This window comes from Microtus pennsylvanicus, chromosome 3 (genome assembly GCF_037038515.1).
Source record: "Microtus pennsylvanicus isolate mMicPen1 chromosome 3, mMicPen1.hap1, whole genome shotgun sequence".
Taxonomy (NCBI): domain Eukaryota; kingdom Metazoa; phylum Chordata; class Mammalia; order Rodentia; family Cricetidae; genus Microtus; species Microtus pennsylvanicus.
In genome coordinates this window covers 83,011,781-83,030,764 of record NC_134581.1, presented here as the reverse complement: position 1 = coordinate 83,030,764, position 18,984 = coordinate 83,011,781, and the positions used below count along the sequence as shown (strand labels likewise).

Genomic DNA, 18,984 nt, shown 5'->3' with positions numbered 1-18,984 from the left:
AGATAAGATTTCATCTGGTGAAGGAAAGTATGGAGAATCCATAGTACATGGGACAGGTTTTCCTGCTTTTCTAATGGAGAGTTTCCAGACTGGCAGGAAAAGAATGCATGTAACAACGGAGCATAGATGCATGCTGTAATGAAAGAATGGTTTAGGCAGGAGATCGGAGGGCAGACAGAGGACTGAGTTTTAGGAGGGGTAACAAACACTAAAGACTTTTGAGAAAGTCATGTGTAAACTATTATTGCACAAGATTCCTAAAATATTTTCATGTCTAGAAAGAGTTTAAATTGATGTACCTTTTCATGCAGAGACACTGTTTCTCATAGACACCACAGGGTATCAAATAAAAGCCTAGAACCAAGAATAAGCTATCTTTTTTTGGAGTTCCTAGCCAACTGTGTCTCCATAGATCTTCTAATATTATGGGGTATTGACACTGCTCTTGAGTATTCCCACACTTGATGATTAGACCCTAGTTCAGAAGACACTATATAGTCCAATCACAACATGGAGAAATAAAGGTTGTGTCAAACTAAAACTGGCTCTTGTGCTTTCTAGCTTTAAAAAAATTCATATTGACTTATGAACTGTTTTGTACTCTCTTTTTTATTCTTTTTTTATTCTTTGGTATTTTCAAAAAGGAAAGCAATGGACTTGATCATACAACACAATACACAATGTCAAACTCTGATCCACTAATTCAAACACACAGACCTGAATAGAAGGCGTGATAATTTAACTTGCATTATATGAAGTCATCACAGGCAAATATTTTCCCTCAATATGATTCAAAGTCTGCTGAGAAACTAATCATTTTCCCATAGCTGTCTCTCAACTGTTCTTTGTCACTAAAGAGAAAGAAGAATGCATCATTATTTGAAAGTGGGTCATGTTTTGTGTAAGAAGTTGGGAGGTGAACCTGATATTGTCCGGCTTTTACAGTCTACACATGCTATCAAAGGAGAGATGTAATAATCATTTTACCCAGGTGTGAATCCTAAGACCTACAGTAAAGGCTGACCTGGCAGGACATACACACTAGTGTAATATTTCCATAAGTTTTGTTGGAGTAAACAAACATTTTGGGATTGGATTTCAGCTTGCTCCACAACCAGTATTCATTCTTAGCATGGTTCTTGGGGCCCAAGAATAGATCAATCATAGGTCCTAGAGAAGTACCTGTGACTACTAATAAATTTCCATTTTACGTTATACCCATTGATTAAAGCATCTGTCAACCTTCATTAGAGGTGCTTCTTTTGACAGTAGATGGTAGCTAACACAGACATCCAAAACTAGTTATCAGGTAGACAATAAGGGACTGTGAATGCTTAATCCTATATAGAACCTCCATATTCTCTCAAGACTCATGGGTCATTATGGAAGTGGGAAAGAAAGACTGAAAGAGCCAGAGAAGATGTTTTCAGTATTCAATATGTTCACTGCTCAAATGCTTTCTCTGTGGTAGGAACAATATGCAAATATGCTAAGATCAAGCCCACTGAAATCCAAAAATCGAAAGAGGATATGGTTATGAAGTTCCACCTAGAACTGGGGAACTGTTGGTAGATGGTTACTATTATAAACCTAGTAATTTTTCTTCAAGGATCTGCTATTTGAGAGTTCACTTAAACTCACATAGACATCCTTATATACATATACATACTGGTAGTGTTGAGGGGACACAGTGGGTTAAAAAAAACTATAAGAGAAAAAATAGGTCAAGTTGAGAAGGAAGAGTGTTGGGATATTGAGGGAAGAATTGTAGCAAAAGGATTAGGATTAATGTGATCAAGACACATTATGTATGTGTATAAAATTTTCAAATAAAACATCAAAAAAAACCAATAATGTATACCTCCTATAAACTAATGTCATTGCTGTTGGACTAGTCTGTAAGCACCATAGTGGCAAAGGCTGATCTCTGAGGAAAATAGCTGGCAATCATAAGCCTTCCAATTTTACTCAGGTCCCTAAGACTGAAAACTCACAGAAACCTCTTGGGTCATTATCTTGTGGCCCTTGTGACATCACATCAGTAGATGCTACTTGCAACCTCTGCCTGAGAGAGGACATCTGGGCAAAGCCAAGCAAGAAATCATAATCCATGACTCATGGCTTCTTAGAATCCAGATGAATGAGGTCTCTGGCTTCTCCAGTTCAAAATTAATATCTTTATCATCAAACAGCCAAACCTAGTGATAAGAGAAAAGAACTTTTTTTTTCCCCTCTGGGTTATACCCCTTACAGTCTGTCAGTGCTCCTTATATTTGCCCCTCTGTGAGAGGAGTGAAAAGATAGCAAGGTGACTTGTGAGTTCTTCAAGGACAGAGGTAAGAGTCAAATTAAATGCTTCTTTTGGATTTTGTTATTCTTATGTTTTCCTCAAATCATCTCAGAGCAATCCAGTTGGTCTTTGATGTGCCTTGTATCTTCTCTTTTGAGATGACCACTGAGCCTGAATGGGGAGGTAGATGATCAAAGGTAGAAGCAGAACATAGATGATGTAAAACCAAAAATAGTCATTAGTGCCCTGAAAATTATCCTCAGAGTTATGGTATTTCATACATTTAAGTTTATTTCTGTATATGAGCTCCCATAAAATGTAGAAATCAAAATCAAAGAGAAGTGTGAACTTGAATTTATTATTTCATTTTTCTTCTAAGTCTCATTTTAATGGGGTAGTTTGGAGAGGCTGGGATTTCATTCTAATATTACTCTTTTTACTCTTCTCCTAGTTATGACTCCAGGAATGGCCTCAGGAAATGACTCTTCCGTGAAGGAGTTTATCCTGCTGGGCTTGACACAGCAGCCAGAGCTCCAGCTGCCTCTCTTCTTCCTTTTCTTGGGAATCTATGTGGTCTCCATTGTGGGGAACCTGGGTTTGATTGTTTTGTATCTTTTGAACCCTCACCTGCACACCCCCATGTACTATTTTCTCTTCAACCTATCTTTCACAGATCTCTGCTACTCCTCTGTCATAGTCCCCAAAATGCTGGTGAGTTTTGTAAAGCAGAACATCATCTCCCATGCAGAGTGCATGACTCAGCTCTTTTTCTTTGCTTTCTTTGTTATAGATGAATGTTATATTTTGACAGCCATGGCCTATGACAGATATGCTGCCATCTGTAAGCCCTTGCTCTATCAGGTCACCATGTCCAATCAGATCTGTTACTTAATGATGGTGGGTGTGAATGTGATGGGGTTTGTGGGTGCAATGGCCCACATAGTTTGCATGCTCAATCTGACTTTTTGTGATGACATCATCAATCACTACATGTGTGACTTACCTCCTCTCCTGAAGCTCTCCTGCACAAGTACCTACATCAATGAGCTGGTGATTTACATTGTTGTGGGTGTCAATGTAACAGTGCCCAGCCTGACCATCTTTATTTCTTACACCTTGATTCTTTCCAACATCCTTGGCATCCGTTCTGCAGAGGGTAGGTCAAAAGCCTTCAGTACCTGTGGCTCCCATGTAATAGCTGTTTCTTTTTTCTTTGGAGCTCTAGCTTTCATGTATCTTAAGCCTTCTAGTGTGTCTGGGGATGAAGATAAAGTATCTACCATTTTTTATACCATTGTGGGCCCAATGCTGAATCCTTTTATCTATAGTATAAGAAATAAAGATGTCCACATTGCACTGAAAAAAACTTTAAAGAAAAGTATTTTTGCCTAAGTAGTATCTGTATTGTTATGGAGGTAAATCTTCAGACACATGAGGTTCACAACCAGGGAGATGACTGCCTAGGGTCATCTAATTGATAGAACATTTGTTTACATGTGTGTGGCCATGCATTTGACCCTCAGTGTTGTAAAAACTGTGACAACAACTAAAATAACATACATATCCCAAAAGGTATGATGGGAAATTTGTAAATTCAAAATGATTTAACTTTATGCAAGATTAAGTTAGTTATTGAGGAAATTTCAGAAGAAAAGTCAGTGATGGATGATTAATCCACCATCATTTAGGGGAGAGAGAACACTTTATTCTGTAAGTCCCCAAATCTTATGTATCTATTTTCAGTATTGAGACTGCACAAAACATGTGTTCTGCCATCTGCTAACATGATATACTATAACCCTAGAAATCACAAGGATTTAAGGACAAAACAATGAATGATATTATACTCAAAAATTGAAAGGTCAAGAAATTTTTTTAAAGTACATATTTATTTTTTTAATTTGCAGTGTGTGTTTGGGGGATTGTATCAATATCATCTTTAGTGCTAGGCAACTGTTCTTCTATTGTATTTACATCCTAAGCACTACTGTGGCTAGGGTTCATCTAGAAGTTGCATTATGTGGTTGTGCCTCCAAAGTACTGGTATCAGTAGTCTTAGCAACAGTGACTCACTGATTCAGTTAGTAATCTTTGGGGAAGATTATAGGAGATTTCACTGGAAAGGTTCCTTTGATTTTCGTAGGATCAGGTGTGGGGGGAAATGCACTTTTCACTCTGTTCTCTCTACAATCTTAAATCAGTCTATAAAACAGAGGCAGTGAGCCTATGGTGATTCCAGTGGTCACAGACTGAAAATGAAATAGTGATTTTGGTCATTCAATGTAAATGGAACCTATATTAGGTTTTCCATTCATGGACTTGAGGTGAGTATAAAGACATGCTCTGTTTCCAATGGGAAGAATTTGACTAAACAAGTTACTGTGTGATGACTATCCTTATATTTTAATTTTAAGTTAATGTACTTAAGAGATCTCTGGAATGAATTTGCCTCTTACCTGAAATTTCCACTGGCCCAAAAACAGATGGAATGTTAAGGGCCAGTTTTACAATGTAAATGAATCTGTTGTTTATCATAATGGCCCCAATGTTAACTGCTGCTTCTGCTTCTGTAAACCAAGCTGCTTGTACAAGAGGAAAAGGATACCTGTAAGACATTTGTTTGCTAAAAGCTTGTGATTACACTTAGGCGAAGATATGTGTGTATACATAAATAGAATGCTACCTTCTGATTGGAGGATGCATGTTTACAAATAAATGGAGAGAAACCTTATGCTTTTTTTTTTTTGCCTTTATTGTACTATTTTGTGGGAATCCTGAGTCCCATGTATAGGTCTGGCCAACCAGTGTCATAATAAAAGCCTCTTCGTTGTTAGAAATAAATTTGTATTTGGTAATAACGGTAAATCGCTGAGTGACTCCAGACCCATTAAAAACTAATGCTGGATAGAGGAAGTCTGGCTATTCTTCAAATAATGATATAATCTTAATTTATTAGCAGTGATTTCATTTTGTTTAATAACCTTAGTCTTATACAGTAATAGAGGTTATTGCAGCAGCCAAAGCAACCTGAGCATGTTTTCTATTTTAGATGCCAGCGTATCTAGACTTTGGTCAAATATTAAGAATACAGCTATGTAGAAAGTTAAAGGTGCTTGTGATCTCAAAAGCCTGTAGATTATTCAGGTGATTAAATAAATCATTTCTGTGCCTGTAAGTTTATATCAGACAAATGTTACATGTCTTGAACAAATGTAATTGTGCTCATAGTAGCTTTTTTTAAATCTTGGTTTGGCTGGCAGGAAGGGATCTTTCAGAGGAGGCTGCTGTTGGTGACCTAACTGATTGTGGAGTTGTCTTCAGAACATCTAAGCAAAGAGAAATGCTGAACAGACTGTTAGAGGCAGGAACGATCTTGATGAGGAGGAAAAATTGTTCTGGGAAATGGGTGATTGCTATGGAAGAGGCTAAGCAAAAGAACTTACATGTATATGTATTTAAACTAATAAAAATACTTGTACATATTTAAAGGGCATCACCATATAGAATGACATATATTGTTCACCTGTAAAACAAGTTGAGGGGCTATGACTATGAGAAAAAAATGTAAAGACTGTTAGGGAGAGAGAACAAATTCTAGACTCCCTGAGAAGTTTTTATTCAAGATGCCATTTGAGGACTGTGTTCTGAAAGATTAAAGTAAAAGAAAAAGAAAGACTGAAAGAATCAGAGGTGATATTATTTTTTCAGGATTCAACATGTTCACTGCTCAAATGCATTTTCTGTGGTTGGAACAATATGCAAATATGCTAAGATCAAGCCCACCAAAATCCAATCCTGGAGGGAGGATATGGTCATGAAGTTTCACCTATAACTGAGGAACTGTTGGTAGATGGTTACTGGTATAAACCTAGTAATTTTTCTTCAAGGATATGTCACCTAGGGGCCACCTAAACTCGCATAGACATCCCTACACGCATAGATACTGGTAATGTTGAGTGGACTTGGTAGGTTCAAAAAGCAGTATGAGAAAAGAACAGATGAAATTGAGAGGGAAGAGTGTCAGGATTATGAGGGAAAAATTATAGGGAAATGAACCAGAATGAATTTGATAAATACACATTATGTATGTGTATAAACTTTTCAAATAATAACATAAAAGAGAACAATAATGTATACCTGCAATAAGCCTACATCATCACTGTTGAACTAATTTGTAAGCACCGTAGTGTCAAAGCTTGATCTCTGAGGAAAATGGCTGGGAACCACAAGCCGTCCAATTTTCACTCAGGTCTCCAAGATTGAAAATTCATAGAAACCTCTTGGGTCATTACTAGGTGGTTCTTGTGATATCAGTAGATGCTATTTTCCAAACTCCGAGTGAGAGAGGACATCTGGGAAAAGACACAACCAGAAATTATGATCCATAACTCATGGCTTATCACATTCCAGAAGAATGAGAGACCTGGCTTCTAGATTCCACAATTAATTCCCCTTATCAAACAGCTAAGCATAGTGACAACAGAAAAGAACATTTTTTTTTCCCCTCTGGGCTGGGTTATATACATTAAAGTCCATCAGAACTACTTGTTCTTGCCCCTCTGTAAGAGTAGAGAAGAAGAGACAGGATGGTGACTTGTGAGTTCCCCAAGGAAAGAGGTGTGCTTCTTATGTTTTCTTGGTTTGTACTTATTGTTGTTTTTTCCCTCACAACACCTCTGAGCTACCTAGTCGGTCTTTGATGTACCTGTGCTTCTCTTTTGAGATAAACACTGAGCATTGTTTGGAAGGTGGATTGTGAAAGTAGAAGCAAAACAGAGATGATGCAGAACCAAATACGAATCATTAGTTTCCAGAAAATTATTTTTGAAAATGGCATTTCACACATTTAAGTTTATATTAATAATTTAATTCCCATAAAATAAAGAAAGCAAAATCAAAGAGAAATGCAAACTTGAATTTATCATTTGATTCTGGTTCATGATCTTGTTTCAATGGGGTATGCTTTGATTTGAGAGGCTGGGATTTCAGACTAATGTTAATATTTTTACTGTTCTCACAGCTATGACCCAAGGAACAGCCTCAGAAAATGACATTACTTCAAATCAGCCCATAGCAATCAAGTTGGTCTTTGATTTGCCTTGTATCTTCTCTTTTGAGATGACCACCATCTTTTAGGAGAGAGTGAACAGTTTATTTTCTAATTTCCCAAAATCTATTTTGTATCATTCTCAGTATTGAAAACTGAACAAAACATAGGTTCTGCTATCTATAAGTACAATACACTGTAGTCTTAGAAATCACAATTATTTAAGGACAAAACAATGAATGATATTATACTCAGAAATGGAAGGGTCAAGGGACTTTTACATATATATATATATATATATATATATATATATATATATATATATATATATATATATATATACACACTCTGTGTATGTGTTTGGTAGATCATATCCAGGCCCTTCTGAGAGCTAAGCAAGTGTTATTCCACTGAATTATATCTTAAGCACGACTGTGACTAGTGTACATCTAGAAACTGTATATGATTGTGTCCCTGAGATACTGATTTCAGTAGTCTTATAGACAATGACTGTTAGTTAGGAGTCCTCTAGAAAGATTTGTAGGAGGTTTCATGGAAAATATTCCTTAGTTTTTCCAAAGGTTCAGGTATGGAGGGGAAACATCATTTTTACTCTGTTCTTCTCTTTACAATCTTAAATCAGTCTAGTAAAGCAGAGGCGATGGACCTATTGTGATTACAGTGGTTGCAATCTGAAAATGAAATAGTGATTTTGGTCATTCAGTATAAAGGGAACCTGTTAAGTTTTGAGCATAACCCCAAGCCCCTCGCATCCATCCCAGCCTCCCTGACCTGGGAGTTGCTTTGGTCTGGACTCCAAATCTCAGCATGCCAAGTTCTGACCCCTTCCTGGAGGAGGGTCACGACCACTCCCACAGGGTATTTAAGTGGGCTCGCAGAGGAGAAACTCTTGGGTTTACTTGAGTTCCCTGCTGTCCTGTCTTCCTGCCATGTGCTCTGCCAACTGAGAGCGCCATGCTTAATAAAAAGATGGACATTTTGATTTGACCTAATTGGATTTCTTGAGCCAGAGGATCTGCCCCTCTTTATTATTATTATTATTTTTAACAGAACCTATATTAGGTTTTCCATTCATGGACTTGAGAGCAGGCAGGTGAATATAAGGACATGTTCTGTTTTCAATGGGAAGAATTTGACTAAAGAAGTTTACTGTGTGATGATTATCCTTATATTAATTTTAAGTTAATGTACTTAAGAGATCTATGAAATAAATTTGCCTCTCACCTGTAATTTCCACTGGCTCAAGGACAGATGGAATGTTTAGGGCCAGTTTTACAATCTTAATGAATCTGTTGTTTATCATAATGGCCCCAATGTTAACTGCTGCTTCTGTAAACCAAGCTGCTTGTACAAAAGGAAAAAGATACCTGCAAGACATTTGTTTGCTAAAAGCTTGTAATTGCATTTAGGCAAAGATACGTGTGTGTGCATAAATAAAATGTAACCTTGTGATTGAAGGATGCATGTCTACAAATAAATGAAGTGTAACCTTATACCTTTTTGCCATTATTTCACTACCTCATTGGAATCCTGAGTACCAGGTATAGGCTCGGCCAACCATTGTCTGAATAAAATACTTTTCTTTGTTAGAAATAAATTTATATTTGGTATATTTGGTCATACTGGTGAATCTCTGAGTGACCCAGACCCATAAAAACTAATCTTGGATAGAATAATTCTGTCTTTTTTTCAGATAAATGATATAATCTTAATTTACTAGCAGTTGGTTCTTTCTTTTTATAATTTTACTTTCATAATGTCCTAAAGTTTTATATACAATTATGGAGTTCATTGAAGCAGCAAAAATAGACTGATCCTTTTTTCTTTTTTAGAAACCAAGGTATCTAGGCTTTAGTCAAATATTTAAAGTACAGCTGTGGAGAAATGACCAAATTCCAAACCGTTAACTCAAACACACAGAACTGAAAAGAAGGTGTGATAATTTAACTTGCATTATATGAAGTTATCACAAGCATTGCTTTCCCTCAGGATGATTCAAAGACTTCCCTGAGAGCAGTGTCTCAACTGTTCTCTGTAGTTAAAGAGATAGCAAGATATATTATTATTTGAAAGTGGGTCATGTCTTCTGTAAGAAGTTGGGAGATGAATCTGGCATTGTTCAGCTATTGAAGTGCTGAAAGTCTATACATGCTGTTAAAGAAGAAATGCAATAACCAATTTCACTGAGGTTTGAATCATGAGAGCTACAGTCATAGCTAACCTAGCAGACATAAAACTCGTGCAATATTGTTATAAGTGTTGTAGGAGTAATCAATCACAAACCATTTTTTTTTGGAATGGATTTCAGGCTTGCTCCACAGACAAAATTCTTTCCTAGCATGTTTTTTGCAGTCAACTACTGAGGCTACATAGGTCATAGGCCTGAGGGAAGTACTTATGACTGTTTATTTGCTTTGGATATGATAGTAAATAGCCTCCTAATGACTTTCCATTATACCTATAATTTAGTGCATCACTCAACCTTCATCAGAGATTTTATTTTTTTGGCGGTAGATGGTGATTAACACAGGTGTCTTCAGTGAATGATCAATCCTAAATGTACCTCCACATCATGTTCCTTTTCCCAAATCTCATAGATTTTAAGGGAATTAGGGGTAGAAAGATTGTAAGAGCCAGAAGAGATCGATGATTGCATTAAAACAATGTTTTCACTATGTGTTTAAGGACTTCAGAGTGGTTACAACTGTATGCGTAAGATCACTAGAAAATTAAGTTTGATAAAAATAAAATTTGAGGGGGAATGTGGTAGTGAATCCTACTTCTAGCAGAAGAACTATTGGCAGTCGATGGCTGCTGTGAGAAACGTGGTCATTTTCAAGGATGCAGCACCCAAGAGGTTACACATTCTGAAGCAGATGGGCTCTATACTCATATAATACAGGTAATGAGGATTTAAGTTGGTGGGTTAAAGAAATTGAAAAGTAGAGAGGAAGTTAGAAGGGAATATGGTAGGAAGATAGAGAAAAATTGGAAGGCAGGAAATCAGGGGTGAACTTCATCAAAACATACTTTATATGTGTATAAAACTTTTAATCACTAACAACAAAACAAAATAACAGTGTATACCTGCAATAAGCCAATGCCATTACTATTGTGCTAGTTTGTAATCACCCAGCCTGACCTCTTGGGGAAAATACCTGGTAATCACAAGCCTTTCAATTTTTACTCAGGTCCCTAAGATTACAAAATCCTTGAACCCTCTTGGGTCATTATCTGGTGACTCTTGTGACATCAGTAGATTTTTTTTTTTTTGCCAACCTTTGGGAAATGTCACTACTGGAAATCATGAAATACAACTCATGGTTTTCAGAATCTGGAGAATGAGGGCTCTGGATTACCGTTCCAAAATGAGTTTCCCTCATGACCATCCAAAACTAGTAATAACAGAAAAGACCATTGCTTCTCTAGTCTATTCACCTTATAGCTCATCGGTGGCATGTGTACTTGACCCTCTGTGAGAACAGAAGTGTTACTAAGGTCACTTGTGAGTTCTTCAGGAAAAAAGGTAAGCAAAGAATTGGATGCATTGTTTTTCCTCCCAAACTACCTCTGAACAATTCAGTGTACCTTGTCTCTTCTATGATGACCTCTGAGCCTGAATTGGGTGGTGGATTGTCAGGGTAGAAGAACAGAGATGCTTCAGACCCAGGAATGGTCATTGGTGCCATGAATATTACACTCAAAGAAATGACCTTCCATTTATTAATTCTTATTTCTATACATAAACTCAAAAAAAAACACATAGAAAACAGAGGAACAGAGAAGTGTAAGCTTGGCATTATCATTTGATTCTGGTTCTTATTCTCATTTCAGAGAAGGCTGCAATTTTATTTTAATGTAACCATTTATTGCTACTGTTCTCACAGATATGACCCGAGGAATGGCCTCAATTTATAACTCTTCTGTGAAGGAGTTTATCCTGCTGGGTTTGACACAGCAGCCAGAGCTCCAGCTGCCTCTCTTCTTCCTCTTCTTGGCAATCTATGTCATCTCCATGGTGGGGAACCTGGGCTTGATTGTTCTGATTATTTTGAATCCTCACCTGCACACCCCCATGTACTACTTTCTCTTCAACCTTTCCTTCACAGATCTCTGCTATTCCTCTGTCATCACACCCAAAATGCTGGTGAGTTTTGTGAAGCAGAACACCATCTCCCATGCAGAGTGCATGACTCAGCTCTTTTTCTTTGCCTTCTTTGTTATAGATGAATGTTATATTTTGACAGCCATGGCCTATGACAGATATGCTGCCATCTGTAAGCCCTTGCTCTATCAGGTCACCATGTCTTATCAGGTCTGCCACATGATGACGGTATGTGTGAATGTGATGGGGTTTGTGGGTGCAATGGCCCACATAGTTTGTATGCTAAGACTGACCTTCTGTGATGGCAACATCATCAATCACTACATGTGTGATATTCCTCCTCTCCTGAAGCTCTCTTGCACAAGTACCTACATCAATGAGCTGGTGGTTTACATCGTTGTGGGTGTCAATGTAACAGTGCCCAGCCTGACTATCTTTATTTCTTACACCTTGATTCTTTCCAACATCCTTGGCATTCGTTCTGCTGAGGGTAGGGCAAAAGCCTTCAGCACCTGTGGCTCCCATGTTGTAGCTGTTTCTCTTTTCTTTGGCGCTGCAGCATTCATGTATCTTAAACCTTCAAGTGAATCTGTGGAAAATGATAAAATATCTACCATATTTTATACAGTTGTGGGCCCAATGTTGAATCCTTTCATCTATAGTATAAGAAATAAGGATGTTCACATTGCACTTAGAAAAACTTTGAAGAAAAGTGCATTTACCTAAGCAGAATCTGTATTGATTTTGGTAGTAAATCTTGGTACACATGCAGTTTACAACTAGAGAGAGTAGCAGAGGAACTGCTCATTGGTAGAGCATTTGCTTACAAGCATGGAGCCCTGGAATTTGACCCACTATATAGAAGAACTTCAATGGGTACAATAATTAAAATAACATAAAACTTAACAATGATGAGAATAGTATAGAATTTAAATTATTTAACATTATTCAGAATTGTTAATTATCAAAGATAAACTGAAGTAAAAAGAGTAAAGGATGATTAATTCATCACCTTTTAGGGCAGAGTATACAGTTTATTTTATATTTTTCCAAAATCAAATATATCTTATGTCAATATTGAAACTGAACAAACCCAGTTGTGTAGCCATCTACCAGTACAGTACACTCTAGGCTCAGAAATCACAAGGAGATAAGTAGAAAGCACCATATGATACTATACTCAGAATCAATAAGGTCAATTGTGTATTTTTTAATATCTTTGCAGTTTGTGTACTTGGGTAATAATGTCCAGGCCTTCTTTCCTGTTGGGCAAGTGCTCATCCATTGATCAGTATCTTAAAAACAACTGTGATATCTTTGTCTGGGGTCCATCTAGAAGTCTTATGTTGCTGTACCACCAAGAAAAAAATTCAGTAGTCTTAGAGACAGTGTCTCATTTAATCAGTTAGTAACTCCCTGGGAATATTTGTGGGAAAGTTCATGTTAAGAGGTCTTATTTTTTTTCTCAGAGGGTTAAGATAAGAAGTAGAAATGTCTTTTTTACTCTGGTTATTTCTCTTTAGTTTTAAATCAGTTTGTGAAAGAGCAGTGATAATTCTGTTAAAATTTGTGTGCTTGAAGGCTGAAAATGAAACTCTTTAGATCATTCATGATAAAGGGAACCAATATTAGGTTTTTATATCATGGACTTGAGGGCAGGTATGTGAATATATGGATCTTCATTGGGAAGAATCTTACTAAGCAAATTTACTAGCTATTGGTAGAGGGATTTTTCTTTTACCCAAATAAATCATATAATCTGAATTTATTAGCAGTTGGTTCTTTTCGTTTAATAATTTCCACTGTCATTCTGTCTCAGAATGCTATGTACAATGATCCTTTTTGTTGAAGTAACAAATATAAACTGAACATGTATTCTATTCTACACATCAAAATATGTAGCCCTTGTCAAACATTAAAAACACAGCCAGACATGATGCAGAGTAAGGGTCTAAATGGGACACTTCATCCAGTCTCTCTCCTAATAGTTCAGGGAATCCCAAGGAAGACGGAAGGGGTCGATGGACTAGAGGAACAAGAAATAATAGAGGACCCCCCAGAAAACACAGGGCACCGAATCAACTAAGCAAAGCACATATGGGCTCACAGATGCTGAAGGGGGGAAGCATGTCTCTTGCAGGGATCTGCACCAGGTCCTCAGTGTGTGTGTGTTATAGCTGTTAGCTTGGTGTTTTTGTGGGCCTCCTAATTGTGGGAACAGGTATGTCTTTGACTCTTTTTGTTTACTCTTGGGACTCCTTTCCTTCTATTGGTTTACATTGTCCAGCTTTGTTGGGAGGGATAACAAATTAAAATATGTATATATGTATATCTGTATAGAAATATGAAGATACTTGTGAACTCAGAACTCTACAGATTAGAAGGATAATAAAAATAATATTGTTTCTGTAAGTTTGTGTCAGAAAAAATGATACACAATGACTTGAACAAATGTTCTTGTACTGATAACAGCTGCCTTATTATTTTGGGTTGGCTGGTAGGAAGGACTCCTTCAGAGGAGGCAGGTGGCCTTTCTGAAGGCAAGGTTGCCTGCTGAACACCTAAACATAAGGATGGGATGAGCAGCATTTCAGATACGGGGACATTATCATGAAGATTGATCTGGAAACATATGGATGCTATGGAAGAAGCAGAAAAGCATGTATACAAGTGTGAAAAATGATTAGTAAATGAGGTTGAATTGGGACTTTGTAAGAGAAAAGAATGAATGTCAAGAAGCACAATAAAATTCTAGGTAATATCAAACATACATTGGACTTTATTTTCTTCCTTCCTCCATATTCTGAAGCTCAGCCAATTCACTTACAAACAATATGTAGTAAAATTCATGAAACAACAAATTTTAATAACAAAATTTTCATGTCTTGTTGGAGGGATGCCATTTTTTTTTTGCTAATCATACACACTTGAAGAACTTGTCAGCAAGTGCTAGATGCCAACTGAGGCAGCAGCAGGAGTTAGCTAGATGTCTCTTGATCCTGTCTTAGCCCTTTCCCCTCAGTAACCTGTGTCAAATGGAAAGATTAGTACAACTGGTCAGTTTTTGACTATGGATTCTGTTAGCTTTGCTTCTTTGTCTTTTCAGTCCTAGATTCTGCACAACAAATATTAAAATTGCTATGGTATACATTAAATAAATGACATATATTTTAAAAGTACTATATGCTTCATTTAAATATCATATTCAATAAATATAAACATTCATTTTTTTTCACTTAACTTCCTTGAAGTCAGCCTCCCACTGTTTACCTTGGTTTTATTTTACATTGATAAAGGATTGTATTTTGTACCACAGGGTGTCCATGAAACTAGTCCTTTGAGTACTGAGATTGTAAGTGTTTTCTACTACCCCTGGCTTAACAACTTCTCAGTGTTGACAGTATCCTGCGGGTGGTTCCAACAAGGCTGTCATTGCTTATATATGCAAGTAACTGAACATATTTATTGATTTTTCTGTTATTACAATTAATTTGGGAGAATTAGTCCATGTTAATTTTCCCAAGCTAACACACACACAGAGTTCTTTCTGGACTATTTAAGAGTCATATATATCTATGAAAAAGTATATTCAATTTTAAAATTATGAGATCAGTTCAAACTATAATATAAAATGAAGCTATATGCCTGACACACACACATTATATATATTTACACATATAAGAATATTAGCAAATTAAAAGTAATTAAGGATATATATATCACAATTTTACTACTTTGAATAGATTGAGTACCTTCCCATGTCAGAAAAGCACTAAATACTCATGGCTATACCTTCAATATTAAAGGATTTTATTGGTGAAATTGTACCATTCTTGTACACTAATTTACTTATTCATTCATTGCAAAGCAATCATGCCCCAGGCTTCAAAATAGCCGAAAGTCATAGGAACTAGGTCATTATATCTGAAGCTCATGCAAAAAATAACATATATATCAAAATCCTTATTTCTGAAGACAGGATAAATTGTCAAGTCATCTTGAAATAGGAGAGTATACATACACATAGTACACATCAAGTCTTACTAGTCTCGATATTGCTGCCTTAGTGTAGTTCCAGTCTTTTTCTTTGTAGAATAGTGGTTCTTATACAGGTGTGTTTCTGTAGGAGCTTTTGTTGATGTCCCATTTCCAAAGAAATTAGACTATAACAGTGCTAGGTTCTTAATGATGTGAGCAGTTTAAAACTCATTCAAGTTAATTTGCAATGTTAAGGTTGGCCATAAACAAATCTGACTAGTGTCTTTAAGAAAAAAGAAATGGGACCCATAAACATTAAGAATGGACACACTCACAGGAAGTGCCTGGTGATACAGCAAAAGCATCTGTAAACCAAAAAGAGAAGCCTCAGAAAACACAATGACCCACACTTGATGAATGACTTTTATCTCCCAGAGCGACAAGAATCTCCTCTTAATCTTAAACAAGATCTCCTCTTGTTTAAGTCATTTTGTCTACTACACTGTTAAAAATATCTTATGGTAGACCTAAGCAATTGACACAGTGGAAAATACAATTTTAAATCTTTGTGTGATGGGCACTAAACATAGGACTAAGAAGTACTTTATCACAGTTCTATATATAGACATTCCTCTTTTCAATTTTGCATTTGAAACCAGATCTCCCTGAGTTACTTATGATGACCCTGAGCTCTACCCAGAGTCCAGGTAGGTCTTGACTTCAGCATCCAGAGTTGTAAGAATTATAGTCATGTATCACCAGGCCCAGTTACTCAGATTCTTAAAAGCCTATAGTGAGAAAAACAAAACAATAGAACAACTCAAATGAACTTGCCAGCAAGGGTGTCCATACTGTATCACATACTGTTATTCCACACATGGGAGTCTGAGACAGAAAGCTGAACATACACAAGCCAGCATGTGTTATACAATGAGACTTTGTGTTTCAATACCAACTAACCAACCAACCAAATAAGCAAACTGAAATGGAAAACAAACCAAAACAAAAAGGCAACCTACCCTGAAAACCAAAACTCGAAAAAATAAATCAAAACAACTAAAAATGAAACAAAATCTCTCAAGTTTTTAAAATATTTAAAAAATTCATTTTATGTAAAGAAATATAGTTTTAGTAGATGAATTCTAGACTGCCAGAGGAAAAAACTATTTTGAAAAGATTGAGTTTTTTAAAAAGAAGAATGAGAAAAAAAGAAGGAAAGGGAGAAGAATGAGGAAGAAAAAGAGGAAGAGGAATCAGCAGCAGCAGCAGCAGCAGCAAACTTATAGCAAACATAGTGTTCATTACAATTTCACTGCTCAGCTAGGATCACTGAAGGGTGCTGTTCTATTATTGGTGCTTTCTGTCTGTGCCAGGTGAGAACTGTGATGAGCAACAGAAGGACAGAATGACTTTGGTGACTGACATGCCATGCCTCTTGTTTCTTAAGTAAAGAATTTTGTGATCCTATTCTTGTGACATTCTAATGGTTTTTTCAATTATTAACTGTATTCAGTCTACTGATCATATCTGAGTTCTTAGTATTTTCTTATCCTTCCTCATCTAGCATTTCATTGGATAGAGAACACCTGAACACATCTCTCCTAATATAGATTTCAGTGAGTAAAGTCATTCCACCTTGGAGGGCAAGGCCTAGGAGGATCATTGCAAACCCTTGAACATAAAACAAAGCCTCTGTGGGTTCACCCATCTTAACAGCTCTGCCTTGTACAATCCTTCCTCCCTTTCTTCCACAAAACTCTCAGAGCTCAGTGCAGTACTTGTCTGTGGATCTCTGCCTCTGCTTCTGTCAGTTCCTGGATAGAGTGTCTTTGATGGCAATTAGGGAAGTCACCTATCTGCTTCCAGTAGATGGCCAAGTTCAGGCACCCTCTCTATATTGCTAGGATTCTCAGTTGTGGTCATCCTTGTGGGTATTTAAGGATTTCCCTGGAGACAGGTTTTTCCCTAACCTCAAAATGCACACCCCCCCCCCCAAATCAAGACGTTTCTTTTGTTACTCTTCCCCTCCATCCTGCCTCCAACCCACCCCCACCCAGCCTATCCAACCTGTTCTCTCTAGTTTCATCTCGCCTTTCTCCCTCCCCCCACCTTAGTTTTCCCAGGAGATTTCTTCTATTTCCCCTTCCTAGGGAAATCCATGCAACCCTCTCTGGACCCTTCCCGTTATCCAGATTCTCTAGTGCAGTGAACTGCAGGTTGATTAGCCTACACTTTAGTTCTGATAACTACCTATGAGTGAGTACATATCTTGTTTGTCTTTCTGAGTCTGGGTTTCTTCATGCAGAATGATTTTTTTTCTCGAATTCTATCCATTTGCCTGCAAATTTCATGATAACATTGTATTTTTCCAGTTGATTTGTACTGCATTGTGTAAATGTACCACATTTTCCAAACCCACAGAAATAGTGGACCTGAGTTTGCAAAGCTCATGGATGCTGGACCGACAGTTTAGGGGGCCATCATGCCAACCTAAGCCCTCTGCAAGTATGAGACACTTGTGTAGCTTGGTCTTTTAGTAAGCTTCTAACAGTGGGACAACGTCCTATTCCTGACTCATAGTTGGCTTTCGGGAACCTGTTCCCCATCCTGGATTACCTTGCCCCACCTTGACACAAGGGGAGGAACTAGGTCCTGCCTCAACTTGATGTATCATGTTTTATGCAAGTTATTGGGATAACTTCCCCTTTCTGAATGGAAACGGAGAAAGAACAGATGGGGAGGGTAGCAGGTCAGAAATAAGAGGGCAAGGGAGGAGAGGAGGAAGGGGAACTGGGTTGGTATGCAAAATACATTTTAAAAATGTTATTTAATTACAAAATAAAACAAAAGCCTAAAAGGTTTACTCAGTTTTTAAATTTCAAACATATTTTTTGAGATGTGAAGTACAAATGAATTATTTTTACAGATTTTGAAAAGAAATGTTGAAAGCATTAATGAAATGGATCCATACTCTTGGTTAATTTTGGGGAAAAATCTATCTTTTTAAGTAAATAGGCATAAAATTTAGAATTTAAAAAATGAAATTACATCAGTGATAGAAACATCAGATATGCTCTGTATGATATATGCTCTGTATGACATATGATCTGTATGACATATGATCTGTATGACTAATGATCAAATGGCACACATATCAAATTTACTTTTATTGATGGTTAATCTTTTTTTGACAAATAGTCATTATGCATTGGGTCAAAGTTTATATACATAGAAGGATAATGGAGTCTAGTGAACTAAGGGTGAGTTATTGAAATTAAAAAAGAAAAAACTTCATTCATAGAATCTGCAAGGCAAGATGGTGGCTAGTATCCAAAAGTGACTGTCTTAACGCAGCACTAATTTAAGTTCCTTTTCACTTTGGCAAGAGTTACACACACAGGTTTATATTAGGAAAGTGCTGGTGCCTTGTAGACAGTGCTCTGAAGCTGCAAAAACTGATAGTTGTCAATCTAGGGTCCTAATGCCTCTCTAAACCATGGAGCTGTGTTAGTCACACAATGTATATATAGCTCTGAGGGGGAC

General features: G+C 36.9%; 2 protein-coding genes across 3 annotated transcripts; both read left to right on the top strand.

Annotated features, from left to right (window-relative positions):
• Positions 1–270: 270 nt before the first annotated feature.
• Positions 271–3,682, top strand: LOC142847197 (olfactory receptor 8B8-like). 2 transcript variants are annotated; one of them, XM_075967921.1, is made up of 2 exons: positions 271–283; positions 2,754–3,682. In XM_075967921.1, the coding sequence occupies exons 1-2, from the start codon at positions 271–273 to the stop codon at positions 3,680–3,682; spliced, it is 942 nt and encodes a 313-aa protein (XP_075824036.1). The 2 variants fall into 2 exon arrangements, with proteins under 2 accessions (XP_075824036.1, XP_075824037.1); XM_075967922.1 differs by lacking the exon at positions 271–283 and having other exon boundaries at positions 2,744–3,682.
• A 7,565-nt stretch (positions 3,683–11,247) lies between these two features.
• LOC142847196 (olfactory receptor 8B3-like) lies at positions 11,248–12,189 on the top strand. Its single transcript, XM_075967920.1, has one exon. It carries the CDS (start codon positions 11,248–11,250, stop codon positions 12,187–12,189), a length of 942 nt encoding a protein of 313 aa, XP_075824035.1.
• The last annotated feature ends 6,795 nt before the right edge of the window (positions 12,190–18,984 follow it).